Source organism: Pectinophora gossypiella, chromosome 26, assembly GCF_024362695.1.
Source record: "Pectinophora gossypiella chromosome 26, ilPecGoss1.1, whole genome shotgun sequence".
Taxonomy (NCBI): Eukaryota; Metazoa; Arthropoda; class Insecta; order Lepidoptera; family Gelechiidae; genus Pectinophora; species Pectinophora gossypiella.
Window position 1 is genome coordinate 2,954,959 of NC_065429.1, and position 22,147 is coordinate 2,977,105.

Sequence of the window (22,147 nt, forward strand, 5' to 3'; positions counted from 1 at the left end):
CACATTTTTCAAATCCCGGTATACCGGTATTGTTCTGGGGGCAATAACGAAAAAACCGGGTTTGAAAATTGGTCCGGAATTGCGATCCCCAATTGCCATCCCTAGCGCTCGGATCCGAGCGGTAGGCGCCGCTACAATAGCCCCGCCCCACTCGGATCCGAGCGGGGAGCGAGGAATGTGTTAAGGACGGTAGTGTTAAATATTATTAAGATTTCTTCTTGATGTCCTGCTTTGCTCGTGTCTACCATCAGAATGGGTGTCCCAATTTCCCAAACCCTGGAGGGAGTATTTCATTCCCGCCTCCGTCACATTGTACGTTTTTATATTTGCGCGGGAATGTAACTCACCAATCGCGTGCTATCTTCACAATTAATATCCCTACAGATGGCGCCACTGTTCATCATAGACTAAATACCGCAGAATTATAACTAAATACCATTGTTAGAGCATAGATTAATAACTGATAACTGGACAAGTGTTACAAAATATGTTTGATTTGTTTAAAATCATGACAACATCGGCGTCCGAAGGACATAATATACGATCCCGACGACCCGATTACTCTAGCCATAGAGGCAGCCAATCAGCTCGCTACACCAAACACTCCAGGACCTCGATACCGACCCCGTCGGCGTGGTCGACGATTTCCCCTTAATCAGCGCTTATCGCTATCGGACCCACTAGGATCGATAATTTTCTTTCAAATATTTTTCCTCTTAGATATTCGATATAATTGGTTGCCGTGCCGCGGGGGCTACAGTGTCCGCACGACAACTACACGTCTGCCTACCCCATCGGGGTTTCAAGGCATGATGCTGTGTGATGGTGCCAACTCACCATTTGCTGTGCAAGTCGGAGACAGGCCGGGCCCCGCTGATGAGGTCCCCAATCAACATATACTCCTTACTCTTAAACCCTTCGGCTACCTTCTTGTCGTACTGCGCAGATCTATTGCGCAGCGTGAGCAGGAGATTCATCACGTTTATGTACATGTCGTCATCAGTCTTTAGGATGTAGCGAACTGGAAAAAAGAAGAAAATTTTGACTCTCCAGGCTACGTTCTCCAAAAAAAAAATAGATGGCGCTGTACAGTCATGAGCAATATCATGTACCCACTTTTGAACCCTTATAGCGAACCACGTAAGCTCCATTTTGAAAAGTCTCTTTCGGATGTGATTTTTGTTAACAAAACCACGCAATAGACGCGCTACTTTATAGCATTCGAATTTCAAAAATTCGAATTTCAAACATTCGAAGGTCAAACATTCGAATTACAAACATTTAGTTTTGTTGAAGAAGGCGATTATGAGGTTTTCTTTTCACTATAATAAGGTAACTCCATGTAGCCTATACACGTCCTACTGCTAAGCAGAGACCTTCACGACCAGCAATATCATGTACCTACCCACTTCAGAACCCTGTCGCACTATCATATTTGACATTTAATGAGACTTACGGTTTAATTTGTCAAATAGTTAATGTGACATGGTTTCAAAGTGTATATACACTTCTCATCAAAAAAATCGAAACACTTCCGTTTTCATTGTTTCTGTCCGAATTTAACACAAAAAAGAATTCATACGATGAAAAAAAATACATAAATGTATAGCTGGCAGTTTGGCCATTACAGTAATAAGCGAAAATTCTAAATTCAAAATTAGAATTTCATTTGTTTATCTTATAAACGAAATGAATCACTGTTTTGAGACAAATGTGTGTTTAGGGTTGGAGTACATTTAGCGTTTAAAAACTAAAAATTGGCGCCTATCCTTAAACTTTTTGTTTTTTATTTCAATTCTGTGACTTTGGGACGTCTGAAAAAAGGTTTTTTTTCTAAAACGTATGGATACTTCGCCCACAGAAGCCGCCCAAGTTGTGGCATTGCTGGATTCTGGCCTTAGTCAGCGTGTTGTGGCTGCAAGACTGCATCTAAGCCTGTCATCTGTTCATAGAGTCTATAAACGTTATCGGGAGACTGGTTTGTTCACGCGCCGTTCAGGATCTGGCAGGAATCGGGTCACTTCTGAGCGAGATGATCGATTTATTGTAACAACTTCTTTAAGAAATCGACGCCTTAACGCTTTTCAACTGCAGCAGCGGCTTCGTGTTGTACGAAGGGTGGCTGTAAGTGACTCTACAATTAGAAGAAGGTTGAAGGATCGTGGACTGGTACCGCATAAGCCAGCAAATGGGCCGAAATTAACTGCAGACCATCGAAGAGCGCGCCTTAACTTTGCACGTGAGCACCTAAATTGGTCATACCTACAGTGGAGCAAAGTTCTCTTTTCTGATGAGTGTAAAATTATGCTGTATGGTAACGACGGAAGGAACAAGGTCTACAGAAGAGACGGAGAACGCTATGCACAATGCTGCATTGAAGAAAAGGTCAGCTATGGTGGCGGTTCGTGGACGGTTTGGGGAGGAATCAGCGCCGACGGTAAGACAGAGCTTGCTTTCGTGTCTGGGCCACGTCTGCCTGCACTAACCTGTCATCGGTACGTCGAAGAGTGTCTCGAGCCTCATGTGATGCCCTATGCACATTTTATTGGCAACGGCTTCATATTCATGCACGACAATGCTAGGGCTCACACCGCGGGCGTCGTACGAGATTATCTTAACGAAGTCGATATCTCCATTATGGAATGGCCAGCAAGAAGCCCGGACATGAATCCCATTGAACATCTGTGGGATGAATTAAAGAGACGAATTCGAGCAAGAGATCCTGCCCCAGAAACACTTAGCCAGCTGCAAGATGTAATCCAAGAGGAATGGGACAATATACCACAGCATGTGATCGTGACTCTCATCCGATCGATGAAGAACCGTATGGAAGCAGTAATTAGAGCTCGGGGAGGGAATACAAGTTATTAAATAAACGTTTTTTAGCTTTTTTTTCATTTACGTGTGTTGTTTTATCCATTTCCTTTATACTCCATACGGAATAAAAATGACTCATTTAACAAAATACGAAACCTATGAAAAATTCATTTAAATTAACATTAAGATTTGATAAGCTCATATTACTCACTGTTAAACGACATTTAACATTTATTCCTAAATGTACACATTTTTCTGATAATCCTGACAAAACGTAAACTTGCAAGGTGTTTCGATTTTTTTGATAAGAAGTGTATATTAGTACTCGTGACCGTACAGAGTCGCCTTCGTTTAACCTTCTACTTTCATGGATAACAGACATAATACATCTTTTATCTTTATTTTTGGGTATAAATGATGACCCTTTTTATTACACCCAGGCACAACACATCTTCCTCCCATTATTACTGTGATCAAAATAAAGAGAAGCAATATAGGTAGCAACACAATTCTTTACAGAATCTGATCCACATGTCAAGCAAAATTTTTTTTACGTATACTTCTGTCCTTACATGATATTTGTATGTGTATGTTTTGTGTAAAACTTGTTTTGTATGTTATGTGCAATAAAGTATATTTGTATTATGTAATATCATGAATTTTGCGACGGAAAATTCCACTTGATACTAACTCAGAATCATGAGCTAAATCCCCCTCAGTATTCGTTACGATGTCACTAACAGTCTGTATACGTTATTGCTAATACTTGGATAATATGGTTGATTGTACATGTACTTATGTGAAAATATCCTACACCTATTGTTAACATATCTATCATGTATAATTGTTTATTGAGGAGCTCGGTGGCGCAGCGGTTAACGCGCTCGGTCTGCGATTGTTGAAGTAAAGCAACTTTCGCAAAGGCCGGTCATAGGATGGGTGACCACAAAAAAAAAGTTTTCATCTCGAGCTCCTCCGTGCTTCGGGAGGTACGTTAAGCCGTTGGTCCCGGCTGCATTAGCAGTCGTTAATTACCATCAATCCGCACTGGGCCCGCGTGGTGGTTTAAGGCCCGATCTCCCTATCCATCCACAGGGAAGGCCCGTGCCCCAGCAGTGGGGACGTTAATGGGCCGGTGATGGTGATGTTTATTACCCTATGAAAATAAATAAATAACTTACCTCTATCATTGCACTTATTCGTGATCCACTTCAACATCATAATGGATTTTAAAGTTAAATTATTGTAAGAATCAATAAATCCCTCTTGTATTATATCACCGTATGTATCAACCTCCTCTTCTATCATACTCTGCAAGGTTTTATTAACTGGCAACCCCAATAGAAACACCACTCTGAAATCCCGCTCAGTGTTGCCATCATCAGCGACATTTTCCTCCACTTTTCTAATATCTTTAGACTTTTTTAATAAAGCAATAATTTTGTTCAGATCTTTTGGTTCCTCTAAGTCTTCGTACCCCGCCGGCGGGATCTTCATAATGTTAGTATCGTATTCGTAATCGAAACTCTCCGTGCTCTCAGTTTGAGTCCCAATTTCTTTGTTCATGTCAAACCCTTGCAGCATATCATCATCATCATCGAATCTCTTCTCAGGTACATCATCAGTCTTTGTCAAGTTTATATGATTAATAGCTTCAGCTAAAACCGGTATTAGCTGCTTAAAACTAGATATGTCCTTCTTTATTCTCTTCCGCGGTATTTTGGTGTTATTTAACGGCAGATAGAAATCTTTCCCGAGATATTTCTCGCCTAAATGCTTCTCATCATCTCTTGGGAACAAATCGTAACTGAAATCATACTTTTTGTACTTATCTCTGACCTCGTTAAATATTTTTTGGTACTTTTTGTAATTGTTATAATCCGCCCACGTTTCACGGATGGCCTTGCGTCTCCTAAAGTGTCCAGTAGACGAACTGACTATTATGAGGAGAAATAATTTGTTCTGTTTATTTGTTTCACATACGTGTTTAGGTTCGTGAATGATAGTCACGTTGTTTGGTTGCACGTAAATCTTTGTGTCGCGGTTTGTATGGGCCGACCAGCCTGCTACTATGCCTGGAAGAAAAAAAAATATAGTTACATTTTTTTTCATTACGTCATTTCAGAATAACGGCCTCTGTGGTCTAGTGGTTGAGCGTTGGACTCAAAATCCGGAGTCCCCGGGTTAAAATCCCGGTGGGGACACATCACGAAAATCACTTCGTGAACCCATAGTTACAGGTTGATCACCTGACTGTCCGAAAGAAAGATGATCCGTGCTTCGGAAGGCACGTTAAGCCGTTGGTCCCGGTTACTACTTACTGATGTAAGTAGTCGATACATGAGCCATGTCAGGGGCCGTTGGCGGCTCAATAGTAACCCTGACACCAGGGTTACCCACACGATAGAAGATCACTATGTTATTATGTTAGGTTAGGTCATCGTAAACAGCCTATATACGTCCCACTGCTGGACACAGGCGTCCCCTCAATCAACCGGAGGGGATATGGAGGTTGGTGAAGGTGTTTTTACGGCTAATAGCCGGGACCAACAGCTTAACGTGCCCTCCGAAGCACGGAATCATCTTACTTTTTCAGACAATCAGGTGATTCAAGCCTGAAAAGTATTTTAGGTTAGGTATTGCAATAAAAATACTTTAAAACCCTTACCTTTGGGCAAATGGTAGTTAGCCTTATTATAGACAGGTACGTACATGAGGACACAGAACATTATCATGGCAACACTGAACAGGCAAAACTTGCCGACCACAGATAATGTGGACCTCCGCTCCCTGTCCTCCGGCTGGGTGGGCAGGACGGGTGTGTACGACGCGAACCGACGCTTATCATGCCTGGAGTAGAAGGAAATCATCACTACATAGTATAAAACAAAGTCGCTTTTTCTGTCCCTATATCCCTATGTTCGCTTAAATCTCTAAAACTACGCAACGGATTTTGATGCGGTTTTTTTAATACATAGACTGATTCAAGAGGAAGGTTTATATGTATAATAACATCCATTAAATAGTGGAGAAATACTGTTATTTTTGAGGTTTTTAATGTGATGTCGTGAATAATTTCATTTTTTCCTCAGCAAAGCCGAGCGAAGCCGGGGCGGGTCGCTAGTATTTCTATAAGGGATATAACAACATACCTAACATAACACATAAAGGTTATGACTGCCTCTGTGGTCCAGTGCTTGAGCGTTAGGCTCACGATCCGGAGGTCCGGAGGTAACCGTAAGGCTGCATTTCCATTGACGCGGAGCTGGGCGGAGCGGAGCGGAGATGTACAGGAATCGACCAATCACCGTGAGGGAGAGTGACAGAGCGTCTTCGTTTTTCGCTCTCTCGAACGCTGTGATTGGTCAAATCATCTCCGCTCTTCTCCGCCCATCTCCGCGTTAGTGGAAATTGTTATATTCAATTGTTATAACCATTTGTTACGTACCTATATGACAATATTGGACTATCATCGCTATGGCTCGCGGACGAATATGACGTGTCCTCTTCATCCCAGTGCTTTTTGCTGCCATTAGCATAGGCCATGTGCTGGAAAAAAAAAACAAAATTAGTAAAAATTTCAAGGTTATACAGGCTGTTAGTTAAATCGTAACGAAAACTTTGAGGGATGATTGAGATCATTACTCTGTGTCGATATCGAGTGATTTTTATTCCTGAATCATCCCCCTCAGTATTCGTTACAATGTCACTAGGGAATGCAATCAGGGAATGAAGAATATAGGTATTTCTCTCTCTCTATTTAAGAGCTGCGCTCTTGTCGGTGGAGTAATCGCCATTCCTCTCTTCTTCCCGCCAAAACCTTCACCTCCCGATACGACACGACCTGCACCTTCTCTTTTATTTGTTTCATAAATGTTATCCTAGGTCTACCCCTTCCTCTCTTCCCTTCAATTTTTCCTTCTATTTATAAATGAATCGTGTCGTAAAGGTATTTGTTTTCTCTAAAAAAAAAATTGTTTTAATTGACCTCACTATCACAAACAAGCAGTTTTTATGGTGTTCAGCCATCATTTTTTTTTGACGTGACTTATTGTAGATTTGCCGCAGGTGGCATTAACTACTTGGCCGGACAAATGGGGAGCGCTGAAGGCTCTCACCCGGTACAACGTTTAAGACAACAGGCCTGTGGGTGCCCAGTTGGGCGCGAACCTCGGCTCAGGGCGTCGTCTGAGAGGAAATCAGCCATCCTAACTTTACATTTTTATATGAACTAGACGACATCCCGAAATATTCGGGTACTCGCGAGATTGATATTTCCAATCCCGCGGGATCTCGAATTTACAATCTCGAGTCGGAATTGCATTCCCTAGATGTCACTAACACCGTAAATAAAAAAAAATACATTTTTTGATGTCACTTAACTAATAATACTAATAGTTTGGTACATAACTTCGCATGACGTATTTATATGCGCAAAGAGATGCTATCTCGAGGATTTTACAAAAAAAAACTATGTTCAAGTTTCTTTGTTTATTGAAATAAGAAACAAAACAAGAAACAAGAAACATTTATTGAGAAGCTGTGTAGGTACATACATGCAGGTGTCAAACATTATGAATATGTCTCAACAGCATGTCCATGTCGGACGTACAATATTACAAATAATGTCAGCATTAAGCATCAAGGAATTAAGTAAGTACCTAATAATTAGTCACATTGTAAACATTTGTCAATTTTAAATATCATTGTTGTTGAAAATATTCATTCAAGTCATAAAATTCCATATCAACTAGCCAATTTTTTAGACGTTTTTTAAATGTCTTACCCTCTAACAATATGACGTCACTGGGCAAAATGTCACGTGACCAACCGTTTTGGCGGGAAAGATATTAATGAAGAAATATATGTTTTTTTTTTCTATTAAATAGAATAGAATAGAAATTGTTTATTATAAAAGGACGCCACACACAAAGACAAGACAATAACATCACTTATTTTTTTTACAAAACAATTACAAAAAGCATAGAAGGATGTTCATTACAATGATCATAAGGTGGTGGTGGACGCCCTGAGATAAAAGGGCCTCACTCAGCACAAGTCGCGGCGTGAACCACGACGCTGGTATTATGTGGACCCTGTTGTGTGAGGCACGAACGTCGTGTTTCATAAATATACGTTAATATTCGTACATAGATTAAATATTACCAAATTACTTAAAATAGAATGTAGGTGTACATATAATATACTTTATTACATAAAGTTTTTTCGAGAAATAAAACATTCTATCTTCTATCGTGTGGGTAGTGAGGTGGATTACCAACTGCATCAACCCTGGTGTTAGGATTACTATTGAGTCGCCAAACGCCCCTGTCAAGGCTCATGTAACGACTACTTACTTACATCAGTTAGTAACCGGGACCAACACGTGCCTTCCGAAGCACGGATCATCTTACATTCGGACATTTTTTTTTTAATTAGGATGGGTTTGCTCTTGACTTCGTTCTTCCACAAGAAGAGATCGACGTTGGAACGAGCTTACCCAGAAAATGCCTATTCACCCGTGATTTAAAGGACCCCAGGTTATAAGATACAAGAAACACCGATGCCGGCAGCCCATTCCATTCCTTGATCCAAATCCAATCCGGTGATCAGCCTGTAATATTCGAACCAAACTAGGGATCACAGGGATTTTTTTATGTCCCCACCGGGGATTTGAACCCGGGACCTCCGGATCGCGAGTCCAACGCTCAAACTACTGTACCACGGCCGTTACAACATTTAAGAGGTATAAAATGAGCGTTGGTAACTAATTTTTAAAATACCTATTCGAAAACTGTCAAGGAGCCAATTATTGGCTAATGACTCAACGCGCGCGACACTCTGAGGTTATCAATAGGAGCACTGTTCAATATAAACAAACTGTTCGTAACTGGACCTTTGTTTTATGACTCATGTGGTAATATTTTCAGTTGCCATATGAAACTGCGTTAATATTGTTCTTTTTTTAAAAAAAACAAATGATGCAGATACCTCACGTCTGCCGCCTGCCAGGGTGAGCAGAACAAACAGAATATAGCAAATGACAATGGGCACATTAAAATTTGTATGAAAGTTGGTCCAAGAACCTCCACTGATGAGACTTATATGCAATGAAAGCTTATGCTTTCCCTATAATTCTGGCTTTCTATCATTGTGTCTCGGGTTTTTTTTTTTTCTACGGCCATGTTTGTCCTGGCTAAAAATGTGATAAAATGCAGTGGGGGAATAAAATCGACTCCAGATTTGTTCTGAATAACTAGACCCCGTGAAAAACGGAATAATACTAGGAAAATCATGATTGATAATTGATATCATGTGATTTCCAGGATTTATGCCCGGTTAATAGGGTTGCACCCCATTACATGGGACTTAAACATAGCTGGCGAGGAGTGAGCGTTGCTATGTTAAATTATTAATCAATTTAGTTGGGAAATAAAACTCATGTCAACCATTTTTACGCGAAAAGTTGGTTGGCAATCCAAAAAATTAGGTAATGAATATTTGCGTATAATTAATTGTCCGGCGAAAACGGTGTACCTACCTCTTATTAAATTCGAAGTGATATAACTGTGCGAATGATAATAATTACTATTATAATAATTACTGTAATTTATGAAGTACCTACTATCATACTTATTAGTAATTATAAATTACTAGACTTACGCTGGCGTCTTCGTCCGCGTGTACTTCGGTTATCGCACGATGCATGTTTTTCCACTCCCCTTTTCATCCCCGCAAGAGATGATTTCCGCGATAAAAACTATCCTGTTCTCTGAGTCTGACATTGTACGGTAACGAGCATTAATATATATACACTTTGGTACCATGTCACATTAACTTTTTTGACAAATTGAACTGTAAGTCTCGCTAAATGTCAAATATGTCAGTGCGACAGTCCTAAAGTGGGTACATTATATTGCTCGTGACTGTATTGTATCCGTAACGTCATAAGTTTGAATTCATGTTTGGATCATAGATAATTGTTGTTGTTGTTGTTATGTTTTATTGTTGTATTGATTTTTTTTTTACCTTTGATGGGTTTGCTCTTGGCTCCAGACTGAGCGAGCTCGCCCAGAAGGTGCCTGTTCACTCTGGCCTTGAAAGCACCCGGGTTATAATGCATTCGAAAACACAGAAGACGGCAAACAATTCCACTCCCTAGCAGTAGGGAAATACAAGTGTGATGCCGTGTTATGTACAATTTCATCGAAATCGGTTCAGCGGTTTAACCGCGAAAGAGTAACAGACAGACAGTTACTTTCGCATTTCTAATATTGATAGATAACAAGTCCCTGGTCCAATGGAATGTAGTTAGTTTGTGCACGTATTTCAAGATGGTCGCAGTAGTTTTAACTAATTTGTGTTTATATTGTTTGTACGTTGGTACTTGGGAGAACCCTATTCGTAAGTTTTTTTTTAATTAAAAGTATATGTCAGCATCGTGTGCCGCTTTACATCGCGCGTGCGAGCGAGACAGACAAACCGCCCAAGCTCTCTTTGGGCTCCCACACATGAACACGATACGACGTCGTGACGTTAGAAACTCACGATGCAATCCTTCTCAGTTGTTATTAGAAATTCAAAGATGACCGATGATGAAATGGGTGGATCCAGTATCTTGTCTTTGTCTTGTCTTTTCTTTCTTCATCTTCTTATTAACATCAGTAGCAGAATGCGTCTAGTGCGTTCCATTTTTTGGAATGAACTAACATCGCCCCCGCTGTATCAACGGCATATCGCCGTGCGTGGCACGTTACGATGTCGTGTTATTTTACGATGCTCATCGTTGTCCGACGCGACATCGTATCGTGTTTATGTGTGGGAGCCCTTACTCCTAAACGACTGTGGCGTTCTAGATGTGATGGTTGAGTGGTGTGCTGGTAATTAAACGACCACATAAAGGAATATTTTAAAGTTTATTGTTTTCTTTAACTTATTCACACATTTTACACTTTTATTATTATTATTTTATAAATCACCATAATATATTTTTAGTATTGTTTTAGATATTTTTTTAACACAAGAAGATATTGATTATGCATCCATTTTTGATGCCAAGAAGGAAGTGTTCTTTTTGTCTATGACTATACCTTTTTAATAGTCACAAAACCATAGATATTTTTATATTTTGTTCGTGGTCCGAACAACGACTAAAGGTTAAATTAAAGTGGTGGATGAGTGATGGAGTTTCCAGGCCACGCTCCCTAAAAACAATATAAGTAGATGGCGCTGTACAGTACATGTTACCTTCGTTTAACTTTCTAATTTCACGGATAACAGACATAATGCTTCTTTTATCTTCGTTTTTGGGTATGAATGACCCTTGTTATTACACCCAGGCTGAGGAGCTCGGTGGCGCAGCGGTTAACGCGCTCGGTCTGCGATTGTTGAAGTTAAGTAACTTTCGCAAAGGCCGGTCATAGGATGGGTGACCACAAAAAAAAAACAAGAAAGTTTTCATCTCGAGCTCCTCCGTGCTTCGGAAGGCACGTTAAGCCGTTGGTCCCGGCTGCATTAGCAGTCCTTAATAACTACCAATCGCGTGGTGGTTTAAGGCCCGATCTCCCTATCCATCCATAAGGAAGGCCCGTGCCCCAGCAGTGGGGACGCTAATGGGCTGATGATGATGATGATGATTACACCCAGGCACAATTACATCTTCCACCCATTATTGTTCTGATCAAAATAAGAAGCAATATAGGTAGCAACATAATTAATAATAATAATAATAAAAACACTTTATTGCACACAAATTCACAAAACATTTACAGGATAAACTTATTCTAAGGTGGGCAAAGGCGGCCTTATCGCTAAGAGCGATCTCTTCCAGACAACCTTCGGCAAAGGATATGGTACATTTGTACAGCTGCAGTGTAGCGCGCAGATACGTAAAATAAAACAATAGACACATTTTATATATTATACACATACTATAGATATATACATACAATGATACATATGAGTAAAAATAAAATATTAATAATAATAATATAATTCTTTACATATCTTATTCAAGTATCAAGCAACAATTATTTATATACGCCTCTGCTATTACACTATATTTTTGTATAATTACGTACCTACCCGAGCAATGGGAAAAATGGCTAATCATTACCATAAAGTATACAGTACCATCTGTATACTTTTTGGGAACGTCGCTCTGCCCACCACATTAGAAACTATAGGCGTTGTGTTTATGCATCTACGATAGTCCATCTGCAGTACGTGACCCGATATAGAAACTGATAGATTGTTTCCAACTGGCTTCCCTTCATCGTCGATGCCACCCTAGACCCCTAACGAACGGGTACGAAGTGTGATTAATGTAATACACGACTTTAGTATCATCACTAAACACTTTTTTTTGACGTTAGTATTATTCAAGCGAAAAATCTGGACCCGACTGAACCGGTGTAAAACCAACCATGGAAAGTCAAACCATCACCTACATAAATGGGGCTTAAAGGAGTCGCCACACTGTGAATGTGGTCACCCGGATCAAACCATATCTCACATAGTGAACGAGTGCCCTCTCCACCGGTTGCCAGGTGGCATAGCCGAACTGCATTCTGTGCCGGATGCGGCAGACTTGGTTAGGGGAACTTCAGCTGGATATATGATCCACGCAGGATATTTTATTTTTGTCTGCCATACGCAATAATAATCATCATCATCAGCCCATTAACGTCCCCACTGCTGGGTCACGGGCCTTCCCTATGAATGGATAGGGAGATCGGGCCTTAAACCACCACGCGATTGGTAGTTATTAACGACTGCTAATGCAGCCGGGACCAACGGCTTAACGTGCCTTCCGAAGCACGGAGGAGCTCGAGATGAAAACTTTTTTTTTTGTGGTCACCCATCCTATCGCAAAGGCCGGTCCTTTGCGAAAGTTGCTTAACTTCAACAATCGCAGACCGAGCGCGTTTACCGCTGCGCCACCGAGCTCCTCAATAATAATCATCAATAATTTAAAAGCCACACTCTTGTCAGTGTAGCATTCTCCATGCTATTTTTTAGGGAATCTGGCCACGACATATGCACCATTACATTTGGCGTCCAGTTGATTGTACTGACAATGGTTTCCTCAACTGGCCGTGGCCTCAATCTGATCGCTTCATAAGTCCAATTGAGATGCTTGATGAGAGCATCTTCATCATAGTTTTTTCAGGTCAATAAAGGCCACACATACACAACACACACACACACTAAACATTGTGCTGCGCTCAAAAACCGGTATAGCTGATGTTGGCAGGAAGACCGCCAGGCTAAAGTGAGACTGGGCTGGACACGTATGCCGCATGCATCCGGAACGATGGGCAAAGATCATCACGCACTGGGTACCACAGGACAGACACCGTAGACGTGGTAGACCCCGGAAACGATGGCGCGATGATCTCGACGGTTATCGAAAAGACTGGATAGAGCTCGCACAGAACCGGGATACTTGGAAAGACATGGGGGAGGCCTTTGCCCAGCAGTGGGATCATACAGGCTAATAATAATAATAAAGGCCAAAGAATGTAACCTCAATAGGCTAAGAACCAATAAATAGTATTTACAAAATCGATTACAGCCATATCGATGTTTAGATTATTTAGGGGTCCATAATCGATTATTCCAATTCCAATTGATTATTCCGGTAGTAAGTAGTCAGTACGTGAGCCATGTCAGGGGCCTTTGGCGGCTCAATAGTAACCCTGACACCAGGGTTGATGGAGTTAGCAATCCAACTCACAACCCACACGATGGAAGATTTCGGTGGTATGCCGGAAAGCAATGGATGAAACTTGCACAGCACGGGAAAGGATGGCGTGAAAGAGAGGAGGCCTAATACCTAGCAGTGGGTGGATACAGGCTGAGTAGATAGATAGATAGAATCGATTATTCTGCAACATCATCATCTCTAGGGAGATGTTAGGGATGCCAGCAGTGGTTTCCCTCTTACCTTCCGCCCCGCAGTACTCTGTCCGATAATAGGTGAGGGTTGAAAGTCAGTGTTGCCCTCTGGCAATTTTCAGGTTAGGTAAGTGACCTGTGATGATGATAATAGTTTTGGGTACCCTGATTTATTCTATGCTGCATGAAAATGCTGCACCGACAAGAGCGTGGCTCTGAAATTGAAGATGATGATGGTTTATTCTATGGTTTCCATTCACTACTTGGCCAGACAAAAGTGTTTTTTTTTTCTGTTCCAGCTCCAGTAACGTTTGACGTCACCACGAATGCAACGAATCCGATGAGGGTTGGCGACGTCGTGGAGTATAATTGTACTGCTCACGACTTATTCAGGCCAGAATCTACCATCGTTTGGAAGCAGGCACGAGGTAAGAGAAATAAGGTTACATAGACGAAAAAACAAAAAAAACCGTTCATAAATCTATGTGAATCAAATCAATCATTTCTTCGCCAAGGATTCATGGATTGCGACTTGCAATTTAATATCCAAATTCGAAATTCGAAAATCATAAAATAATTTAAATAAATAAATGTCATTTTACAATGTGTATAGGTAATCAAAAAGTCTTTAATTATTAATGTCAATGTTCTAAATTCAAATTTAATCGGACGTTTTTCGGATTTTTTCACGAGAATTATTAAATGGTTTTATTTACCACTCTAGCTGCAACAACGTTTTTCTTTTTTTTTCAGGCTCAGTAGAACGCAGAATGATAGCGGGTCATAACGGACTGGTTTGGCGGAAGACAATTCAGTCTTCAGACCATGGTACAGAGGTCTTCTGTGCAGCCTCGTTCTTTAGGAAAAGACCGGATAGACCAGGACAGTTGAACACATTCTATGCATTTTCGGATAAGATACCTATACAGGTCGAAGGGGGATCACAAGCCATAGAAAAAAAAAGTGAGTACAATACTTTTTAGTTTTTCCTTGTACCTGTTTGGGTGTGCAATAAACATACATAAACCCACGCCCATTTCCCACTGGGGTAAGCAACTATGGAATTCCATTTGCCTCGATCCTGACAAACCTCTTGCTTCCTCCACATTCATCAATCGTATCATACACGCACGGCTCAGAGTACATCGAACTTAACCTTTTTAATGAACATCCCCAACTATGCGACGTCACGCACCCATCCGCGGCGCACGACTCGCATTTTGCCGCAAAATGCGCTGACTGCGGCGCGTGCGGCTCCTAAGACGCTTCTAGGGGTGCGTTCAAGAAATCTCTGATATGAGCGGTGCCCTTAGGTGAGAAGTACAGGGTGTACAGAACAAGTAAATAGATAACATAGAACCCTTGCCCACGGATACATAATAAAAATTGTGAAAACTTTGTGATCCATAGTTTGGTTAGGACATTACAGGCTGATCACCTGATTGTCCGAAAGTAAGATGATCCGTGCTTCGGAATCCGTTGGTCCCGGTTACTACTTACTGATGTAAGTAGTCGTTACATGAGTCATGTCAGGGGGTCTTTGGCGGCTCAATAGTAACCCTGACACCAGGGTTGATGAGGTTGGTAATCCACCTCACAACCCAAACAAGAAAAGAAACTGAACAGAGGGCAGCAGTAACTTTTACTCCTAGTACGGCTTTGAAATAGACTACTCTGGGCGCCATCTTACTCGCTTCAGAGTACTGCGGCGCGGAAGGCAAGAGGGAAACCACTGCCCTATTTTCCCTAAAACAGTAGCATGGAGAATTCTACACCGACAAGAGCGTGGCTGGTTTTTTTTTTTGACGTGACTTATTGTAGGTTTGCCGCAGATGGCATTAACTACTTGGCCGGACAAATGGGGAGCGCTGAAGGCTCTCACCCGGTACAACGTTTAATATGTTGTCTTTCAGGTAAAGAGAAATTAACGTTGAGCGTGCGGCCAGCAGCCAGTTCCTATAAAGCTGGTGACTACGTCGAGTATACGTGCACAGCTGAGAACATGCGGTACCCGGTGATCGACATACGACAGCGGCAGGGTGAGCCTACTTCTTTTAATGCGCCCGGTCTGCGATTGTTGAAGTTAAGCAACTTTCGCAAAGGCCGGTCATAGGATGGGTGACCACAAAAAAAAAAAGTTTTCATCTCGAGCTCCTCCGTGCTTCGGGAGACACGTTAAGCCGTTGGTCCCGGCTGCACTAGCAGTCGTTAATAACCATCAATCCGCACTGGGCCCGCGCGATGGTTTAAGGCCCGATCTCCCTATCCATCCATAGGGAAGGCCCGTGCCCCAGCAGTGGGGACGTTAATGGGCTGATGATGATGATGATGAATGCAAAATAATAATTTTGGTGGGTTTTACTGCGAAAATTAAAATGTTAATACTATGATAAAATGCACAATGTCATTACTTATTAGAAATATGATATTCCACCCTTTTTTCGCTTTGAGCTTCTATTTTTGCAAGTTTTTGGCACGCACTTCCCCGTGTTGCCAGTTCGGCGCCTAATCGCGCACTGAGGTAACGTACTGTCAACGTCGGTATATTAACAGTAACTCACCACTTTCTGAGCGCTGACGTTCAATCTACGGTAGTAGTAAATCTATGCTTTTAACACCCTCAAGACGACGACGATGAGCGTTGGACTCACCATCCGGAGGTTCCGGGTTCGAATCCCGGTGAAGACATATCACAAAAAACATTTGGATCCCTAGTTTGTTTAGGACATTGCAGGCTGATCACCCGACTGTCCACTCGCGTCAGACTTAGTACCGCAGGGCGGAAGGCAAGAAGGAAACCACCACACACACGCACAGCACACGCACACACACATACACACTTCTTTTCTATTTTGTAATTTTCTCTTGCCCATGACTTTCTGGACGTGGAAGCCTGGAGTCCTAAAACACAGGGTATCCTAGTTTAGGCTCCAGCCTCTACAAATATTGTATTTTTGTATGTATTTATGTATCCATGTGTTTTTGTAGAGGAAATAAAGATTTTACTTACTTACTGCCCATTTTTCCCTAAAAAAGTAGCATGGAGAATGCTACACAGACAAGAGCGTGGCTCTTAAATTATTGATGATGAAAGCATTTATGTAATCTAATATTCTTCACAGGTCACATAGAAAGGCAGGTCTATGTCGGTTACCAAGCGGGAGGATACCGGTGGAAGGGGCACAATTTGACGGAATCCGATAATGGCAGCGTCATATACTGCCAAGCTTGGCAGCTAGACAGTCGATACAACAGCTATGCCTTCAATGGCGAACCTTTTACCTTAAATGTGCATTGATTTGACAATAACATACGCATAACACCAAATTAACGGGGAGTTTTCCAGTTAGTTCCATCCGGGGCTCTCTTTTAGAGATAAGTCCACCTTTTGTACCTTTTGTTTTATTTTTTGTTTTTGTCATTAATCATGTATTAATATGTAATAGAGTAAATTTAGTTCCAACATTATGAGATCCAGAGATGGCGTTAACATCATTTTAGGAAAACTTTTGTATGGGATTTGGGATGATATTTAACATCTTGTAAAAGCTTCTTAAATAAATAGAAAAAAGATACACCAAAATAATTATTATCACTCCCTGCCCTATCGTATATATTCTTCATTACGTGCCTCCAACGATCGCATATACATACATGATCAGCTTATATACGTCCCACTGCTGGGCACAGGCCTCCCTTCAATCCACCGGAGAAGGTATGGAGCATACTCCACCACGTTGCTCCACTGCGAGTTGTCGGAGATGTTTTTAACTACTTAACGTGCCCTCCGAAACACGGAATCATCTTACTTTTTTGGACAATCAAGTAATACAACCCTGCTGATATTCCTAAGATAAAAAAATAGGTTTTAATTTTATTTTATAAAATATTATTTATTTTTTTAATTAATTGACTTTTTATTTGGTAAGTAGGTAATCATTTTCATTAAAACAAATTTGCATTTTATATGTGTAAAAGCTTAAAAAACTATAAACATAAATAATTTATATAAAAATTAAAAAAAAAACTTATGCCTTCAAATCTAGCAATAATAAACAACAGTGCCAGTCTAAGGCCCGTATTTATAAACCGCTCTTATCTCTGAGATCTATCTTGAGTGAGCTCTTAAGATGACGTCCTTATTAATAAACGGAACTTAAGTGCGCGTTTAGGGTTACGATATCAACTGAGTGACGCCGTATTAATAAACGAAACTCGGCTCTCAAGAGTGCTCTCAAGATGTTACTTAAGATCGTGTTTGCTGAGTGCCGTCAAACCGTGACTTGAGTGCGGGTTTTGTGATCTCGCGATAATGGAATTAGAAAATATTTTACAAGAAATCAATTATTACGACGATTTAGATCATTACGACGATTTGTTATGGCAAGATGCGTATCGTTTGCCAAAAGTTTATATCAGGGACGCCGAAAATCCCTTTGAAATGCGAGCGGATCGGTTCCAGAAAAGATACAGATTCTGCCAAGAATCTGTATTGTTTATAACATCGTTACCGAAAAACAGGACAACAGAGGTCTACCGATTGCTCCGGAAATAGCAGTTTTATTAACTCTGAGATTTTATGCTACAGCGTCATTTCAGGTAAGCTAGAATTTATTCAATACTAATTATTCTACTTTTGTCTTTAAAAAGTGTAAGTGACAGCACAATGAACACCGAAATTACTATGTATCTGAACATCTTGAGGTCTGAATACAGTAGAGCAATGCACCATATCCTTCTGAACGAGTAAATGAAAGAAAGCCTGTGTCCAGGACAGGAATAAGTTAGTAATAGGTAGTAATTTAATTTTACATAAATGACTTACACAAACCTTGCCTTTTCAGATAGTCTGTGGAGACTTACTGCACATATCACAGCCTACCGCCTCAAATATTATTACGAAGGTTTCAAAGTTGCTAGCTCAATTGCATACACACTACATAAAGTTTCCCCGAGGAGCAGAGGCTAACAGAAACAGAGAATTGTTTAAAGAGATGGGTAGACATGGACAGTGGCCTGGACTTCCCGGGATCGATGGAGCTATTGACTGTACCCATGTTAAAATTGTATCAACACCAGGGTGCCAGCACCATGAAGTCTTTAGAAATAGGAAATCAGATTTTTCTATTAATGTCCAGGTTGTTGCAGGGCCCCGCAGGGAAATATTAGACATAGTAGCCAGATGGGCAGGCAGCATGCACGATTCTAGGATATTTCAAATGTCATCAGTTTACATAAAATACACGCAGGGTATTTTAAATGGAAGACTTGTCGGAGACAATGGGTATCCTACACTACCTTTTGTTCTCACACCTATAAGACCTGCCCCCGAAGATGCTCCCTCAGTACGGTACAATAGAGCTCAAATAAAAACCAGAAATGTTGTGGAAAGAACATTCGGCATTTGGAAGCGGAGGTTTCCCTGTTTATCTAGAGGTCTAGGTAACAAACTGTCAACTGTTTCTCAAATAATTGTATCATGTGCGGTATTACACAACTTGTCATTAATTTTAAATGATGTCATGGTTTTTGATGAGAATCAGAATGATGAACAAGAAGAAACAGATAGTTTAATACCAAGCACTAGCACTGGATTTTTAATTAGAAATTCAATTGTTGAAAATTATTACCAATAATCTTTATGAGCAGTGCTTTGTGATTGAATAGTATTTGAAATTATTTAATAAAACATATTTTATATATTGACTTATATGCTTTTATTTAATAAATTAACAATATTCCATTTATTATATTATGCCACATCCCCTCTTCAGGCATCAGTTGCAGTATCTGAAACAAATTAGATGAAAAGTGTTATTAATTATCCCAGGACTTAACAAAGCTATACTAGTTTTTAAAATAGTATGATGAGCAAGTAGATAATACTGATGTACCTGACGAACACTGCTGCTGCAGTTGAAGTTCTGCGAGGTCTGCTCTCGCCTTTGCTTCTCTTATTCTTTCTCTTAACAATAAAACCTCCAACTCATGAATCTCATTAGCCCGTCTCTGTCTGTCTTTATATTCCTTATCCAGAATAGAACTTTTATGCCTTTGAAAAGTTTGGGTAGCTGTATTTGATGGGTTAATAAGAGGTGGAGTAGGAAAACGTGGAGGTGGGGTAGGAAGACGTGGTGGTGGAGTGGATGTAGGAAGAGGTGGTGGTGGAGTGGAAGCAGTAAGAGGTGGTGGTGGTGGAGTGGATGTAGGGAGAGGTGGTGGTGGAGTGGTTGTAGGGAGAGCTGGTGGTGGAGTGGTTGTAGTGAGAGACAGTAGTGGACCTACTCCAGGTGGAGGTGGTGTCAATGTTGTCCGGGTTGGGGCAAGGGCAAGTGGTGCTTGTGTAACAACAGCGCATGGGAATGGTGATGAAGAAAATGCACTGGTGGATGGTATTTGGGAAGAAGTTGGGGGAAGACAAGAGACGGGCTGCAAGTCCATATTTACTTCTTGGACGGCAAGGTCAGCGGTTACTGGAACAAAGTAATTTAAACAGAGAAATATAAAAAAGATCTAATTTACATATTTAAAAATGATAGAATTGATGATAGCTGTTTTTGGAGAATGTGTGGCTTACAACATACTGCCAGGTTTGAATCCCAGCTCTGGCTCTAGACCATTGGCCATAGGCTCACCCCTCAGACTTAAACATAGCTGGCAAGTAGTGATTTTGTATTTACTATATACTTCTGCCTACCCCTTCGGCGATATAGGCGTGATGCTATATTAGAAGAAAATTACTTACCTGGAATTGTATCAGAGTCAACAGCATCATCGATACCAACTATTAGAGCAGGGGCCACCTCAGACACATCTGGGTCTACAACTGCATCACTGGTTACAGCTGGTTGCAGGCCCTCCTCCAGTAGCTAGCCGATGTTGACGTTCTTTTGTCAGTGCTTCCCTTTGCCGCTGCTTGAGGTTCATCCACAATCTCCTAAGTTGTTTATTTGTAACCTAAAATCAAGGATGCAATTATAAAAAACTAGCAAAAAGCGAGAGGAAATCGCGCACCAAAGGTTAAATAACTTTGTTTACCTGATTGGTAGCATGAGGGCTTGCGTTGTATTCTCTGGTTACAATATCCCAAGCTTCATTTTTTGCGCGTAATGAAGCGCCATCGGTATCCTTATTCTCTATCACCGAGGAGTATCTTTTCAATATATCCAAAAAAGTTTTCTTCTCGAGGGGAGTAAAAATATGCTTCTTAATTGTTGACATCGTTATGGACAGTAATTACTTTACGTTTATTATTGATAACTAAAGTCTAAACTATACAAAAACAAAACAAGTGGTTGCGAAGGACGCGTCTTTTTTTTTGAGAATGATGTTTGTTGCGTTTTGTTTTCACTACACATTGCGTTTTGAAATCATAACAAATTATTTTTAAAACGTTAAATGACCGTTTTTATAATAAATTTAAATAACCTACGTTTGAATTATAATAATTTTAACATTTTAGTAAAGAATTGAACAATTTTTAATATGTTTGAAGCCCTAAACCGAAATATTTTTTTAAAGCAGGAACGAAACGTTGATTCGTTCGGTCTATAGTTCACTCAATTAGGACGTTTACTTGAGATCCTGAACTTGAGATCGATATCATGTGATACGCGCTCAATATTCGTCTATTAATTAACGTCGCACTTAAGACGCTGTTTACATCTTGAGAGTGACTCAGTTGATATCGCTCTTGAGAGCGGTATTGAGATCGGTTTATAAATACGGGCCTAAGTGGTTGAAAGTCTTAAGTACTAGTTGTCTATTTATAGAATGAGCTCAAGTGTTGAAGATTGTAAGAAGGTATTCTTAGAAACACACAAATGACTTATAAAAACATTAAAACATAATTACCAGTAGGCATTATTCTTGTACTTATTATGTGTATGGATTTAAAAGGCTGAAATAGTGAAGGGAATACTAATGTAGCAGTAAGTAGACCATAACTATTTACTAACACATAATGCGCTTTCCAAATTACACAACTTTGAATTACGCAAAGTCAAAAATTACAGTAACAATTTCCCATTATAACTCTTAGGAATAAAAGGTTTTAAGAGGAAAAAACCTTGATGTATGCCTTAAGTACTTAATAGGGTTATTTCAAGTGCTTGTCAACAGAAAATAAATGTTCAAACAAGTATTAAATAGAAGTAAAAATACTCACTGTAGGTACGACGACGAATGTAGAAACACTTAACACGATTTGTTGGTTTTATCGTAAATAAACACACAGAACAAATGTCGCGCGAAGGTAGAAGAAAGTAAAATATTGACTATCAAACAAAACGAGGGAATCCACATAAACTTTTTAATTAAAAAATATATAAAAATGACTTTTGCTTTTGCATGTTGATGCCAAACAATTTACTTTCATGATAATGTTGTAAAACTTTGTAAATGCATCAAATAAATTGTTCCCGATGTGCCG

The 22,147-nt window shown here is 40.3% G+C and overlaps 4 protein-coding genes and 1 long non-coding RNA gene across 7 annotated transcripts in view; 3 read left to right on the forward strand and 2 right to left on the reverse strand.

Moving 5' to 3' along the window:
- Positions 1 to 9,827, reverse strand: part of LOC126378389 (uncharacterized) — a 32,110-nt gene extending 22,283 nt beyond the window's left edge. Inside the window, exons 1-5 of one of the 2 annotated variants that reach the window (XM_050026712.1) lie at positions 9,481 to 9,827; positions 6,266 to 6,366; positions 5,486 to 5,667; positions 3,999 to 4,892; positions 838 to 1,021 (exon numbers count right to left, since the gene is read on the reverse strand). In XM_050026712.1, the coding sequence (XP_049882669.1) occupies positions 838 to 1,021; positions 3,999 to 4,892; positions 5,486 to 5,667; positions 6,266 to 6,366; positions 9,481 to 9,525 (1,406 nt within the window). In that variant the 5' untranslated portion in view covers positions 9,526 to 9,827. The remainder of the gene's footprint in view (positions 1 to 837; positions 1,022 to 3,998; positions 4,893 to 5,485; positions 5,668 to 6,265; positions 6,367 to 9,480) is intronic. The other variant, XM_050026714.1, reaches the window with a different exon arrangement.
- Positions 1 to 22,147, forward strand: part of LOC126378477 (aldo-keto reductase AKR2E4-like) — a 305,847-nt gene that overhangs the window by 277,036 nt on the left and 6,664 nt on the right. The window lies entirely within an intron of this gene.
- Positions 1 to 22,147, forward strand: part of LOC126378393 (uncharacterized) — a 263,924-nt gene that overhangs the window by 99,827 nt on the left and 141,950 nt on the right. The window lies entirely within an intron of this gene.
- Positions 10,109 to 17,291, forward strand: LOC126378504 (uncharacterized). The gene is made up of 5 exons (XM_050026915.1): positions 10,109 to 10,221; positions 14,016 to 14,144; positions 14,470 to 14,679; positions 15,630 to 15,755; positions 16,839 to 17,291. The coding sequence occupies exons 1-5, from the start codon at positions 10,152 to 10,154 to the stop codon at positions 17,012 to 17,014; spliced, it is 711 nt and encodes a 236-aa protein (XP_049882872.1). The 5' UTR covers positions 10,109 to 10,151; the 3' UTR covers positions 17,015 to 17,291.
- LOC126378574 (uncharacterized) lies at positions 19,381 to 21,789 on the reverse strand. Its single transcript, XR_007568097.1, has 4 exons — positions 20,755 to 21,789; positions 20,462 to 20,673; positions 19,611 to 20,189; positions 19,381 to 19,506 (listed from the first exon to the last, which is right to left on the reverse strand). It is a non-coding gene; the product is annotated as an uncharacterized LOC126378574 (long non-coding RNA).

Bases quoted from the DNA above. Each gene is read 5' to 3' on its own strand.
- LOC126378504 (XM_050026915.1), top strand. From the start codon at position 10,152: ATGGTCGCAGTAGTTTTAACTAATTTGTGTTTATATTGTTTGTACGTT. The intron at 10,222-14,015 runs GTAAGTTTTTTT...TTTCTGTTCCAG, and splicing joins TACTTGGGAGAACCCTATTC to CTCCAGTAACGTTTGACGTC. The intron at 14,680-15,629 runs GTGAGTACAATA...GTTGTCTTTCAG, and splicing joins ACAAGCCATAGAAAAAAAAA to GTAAAGAGAAATTAACGTTG.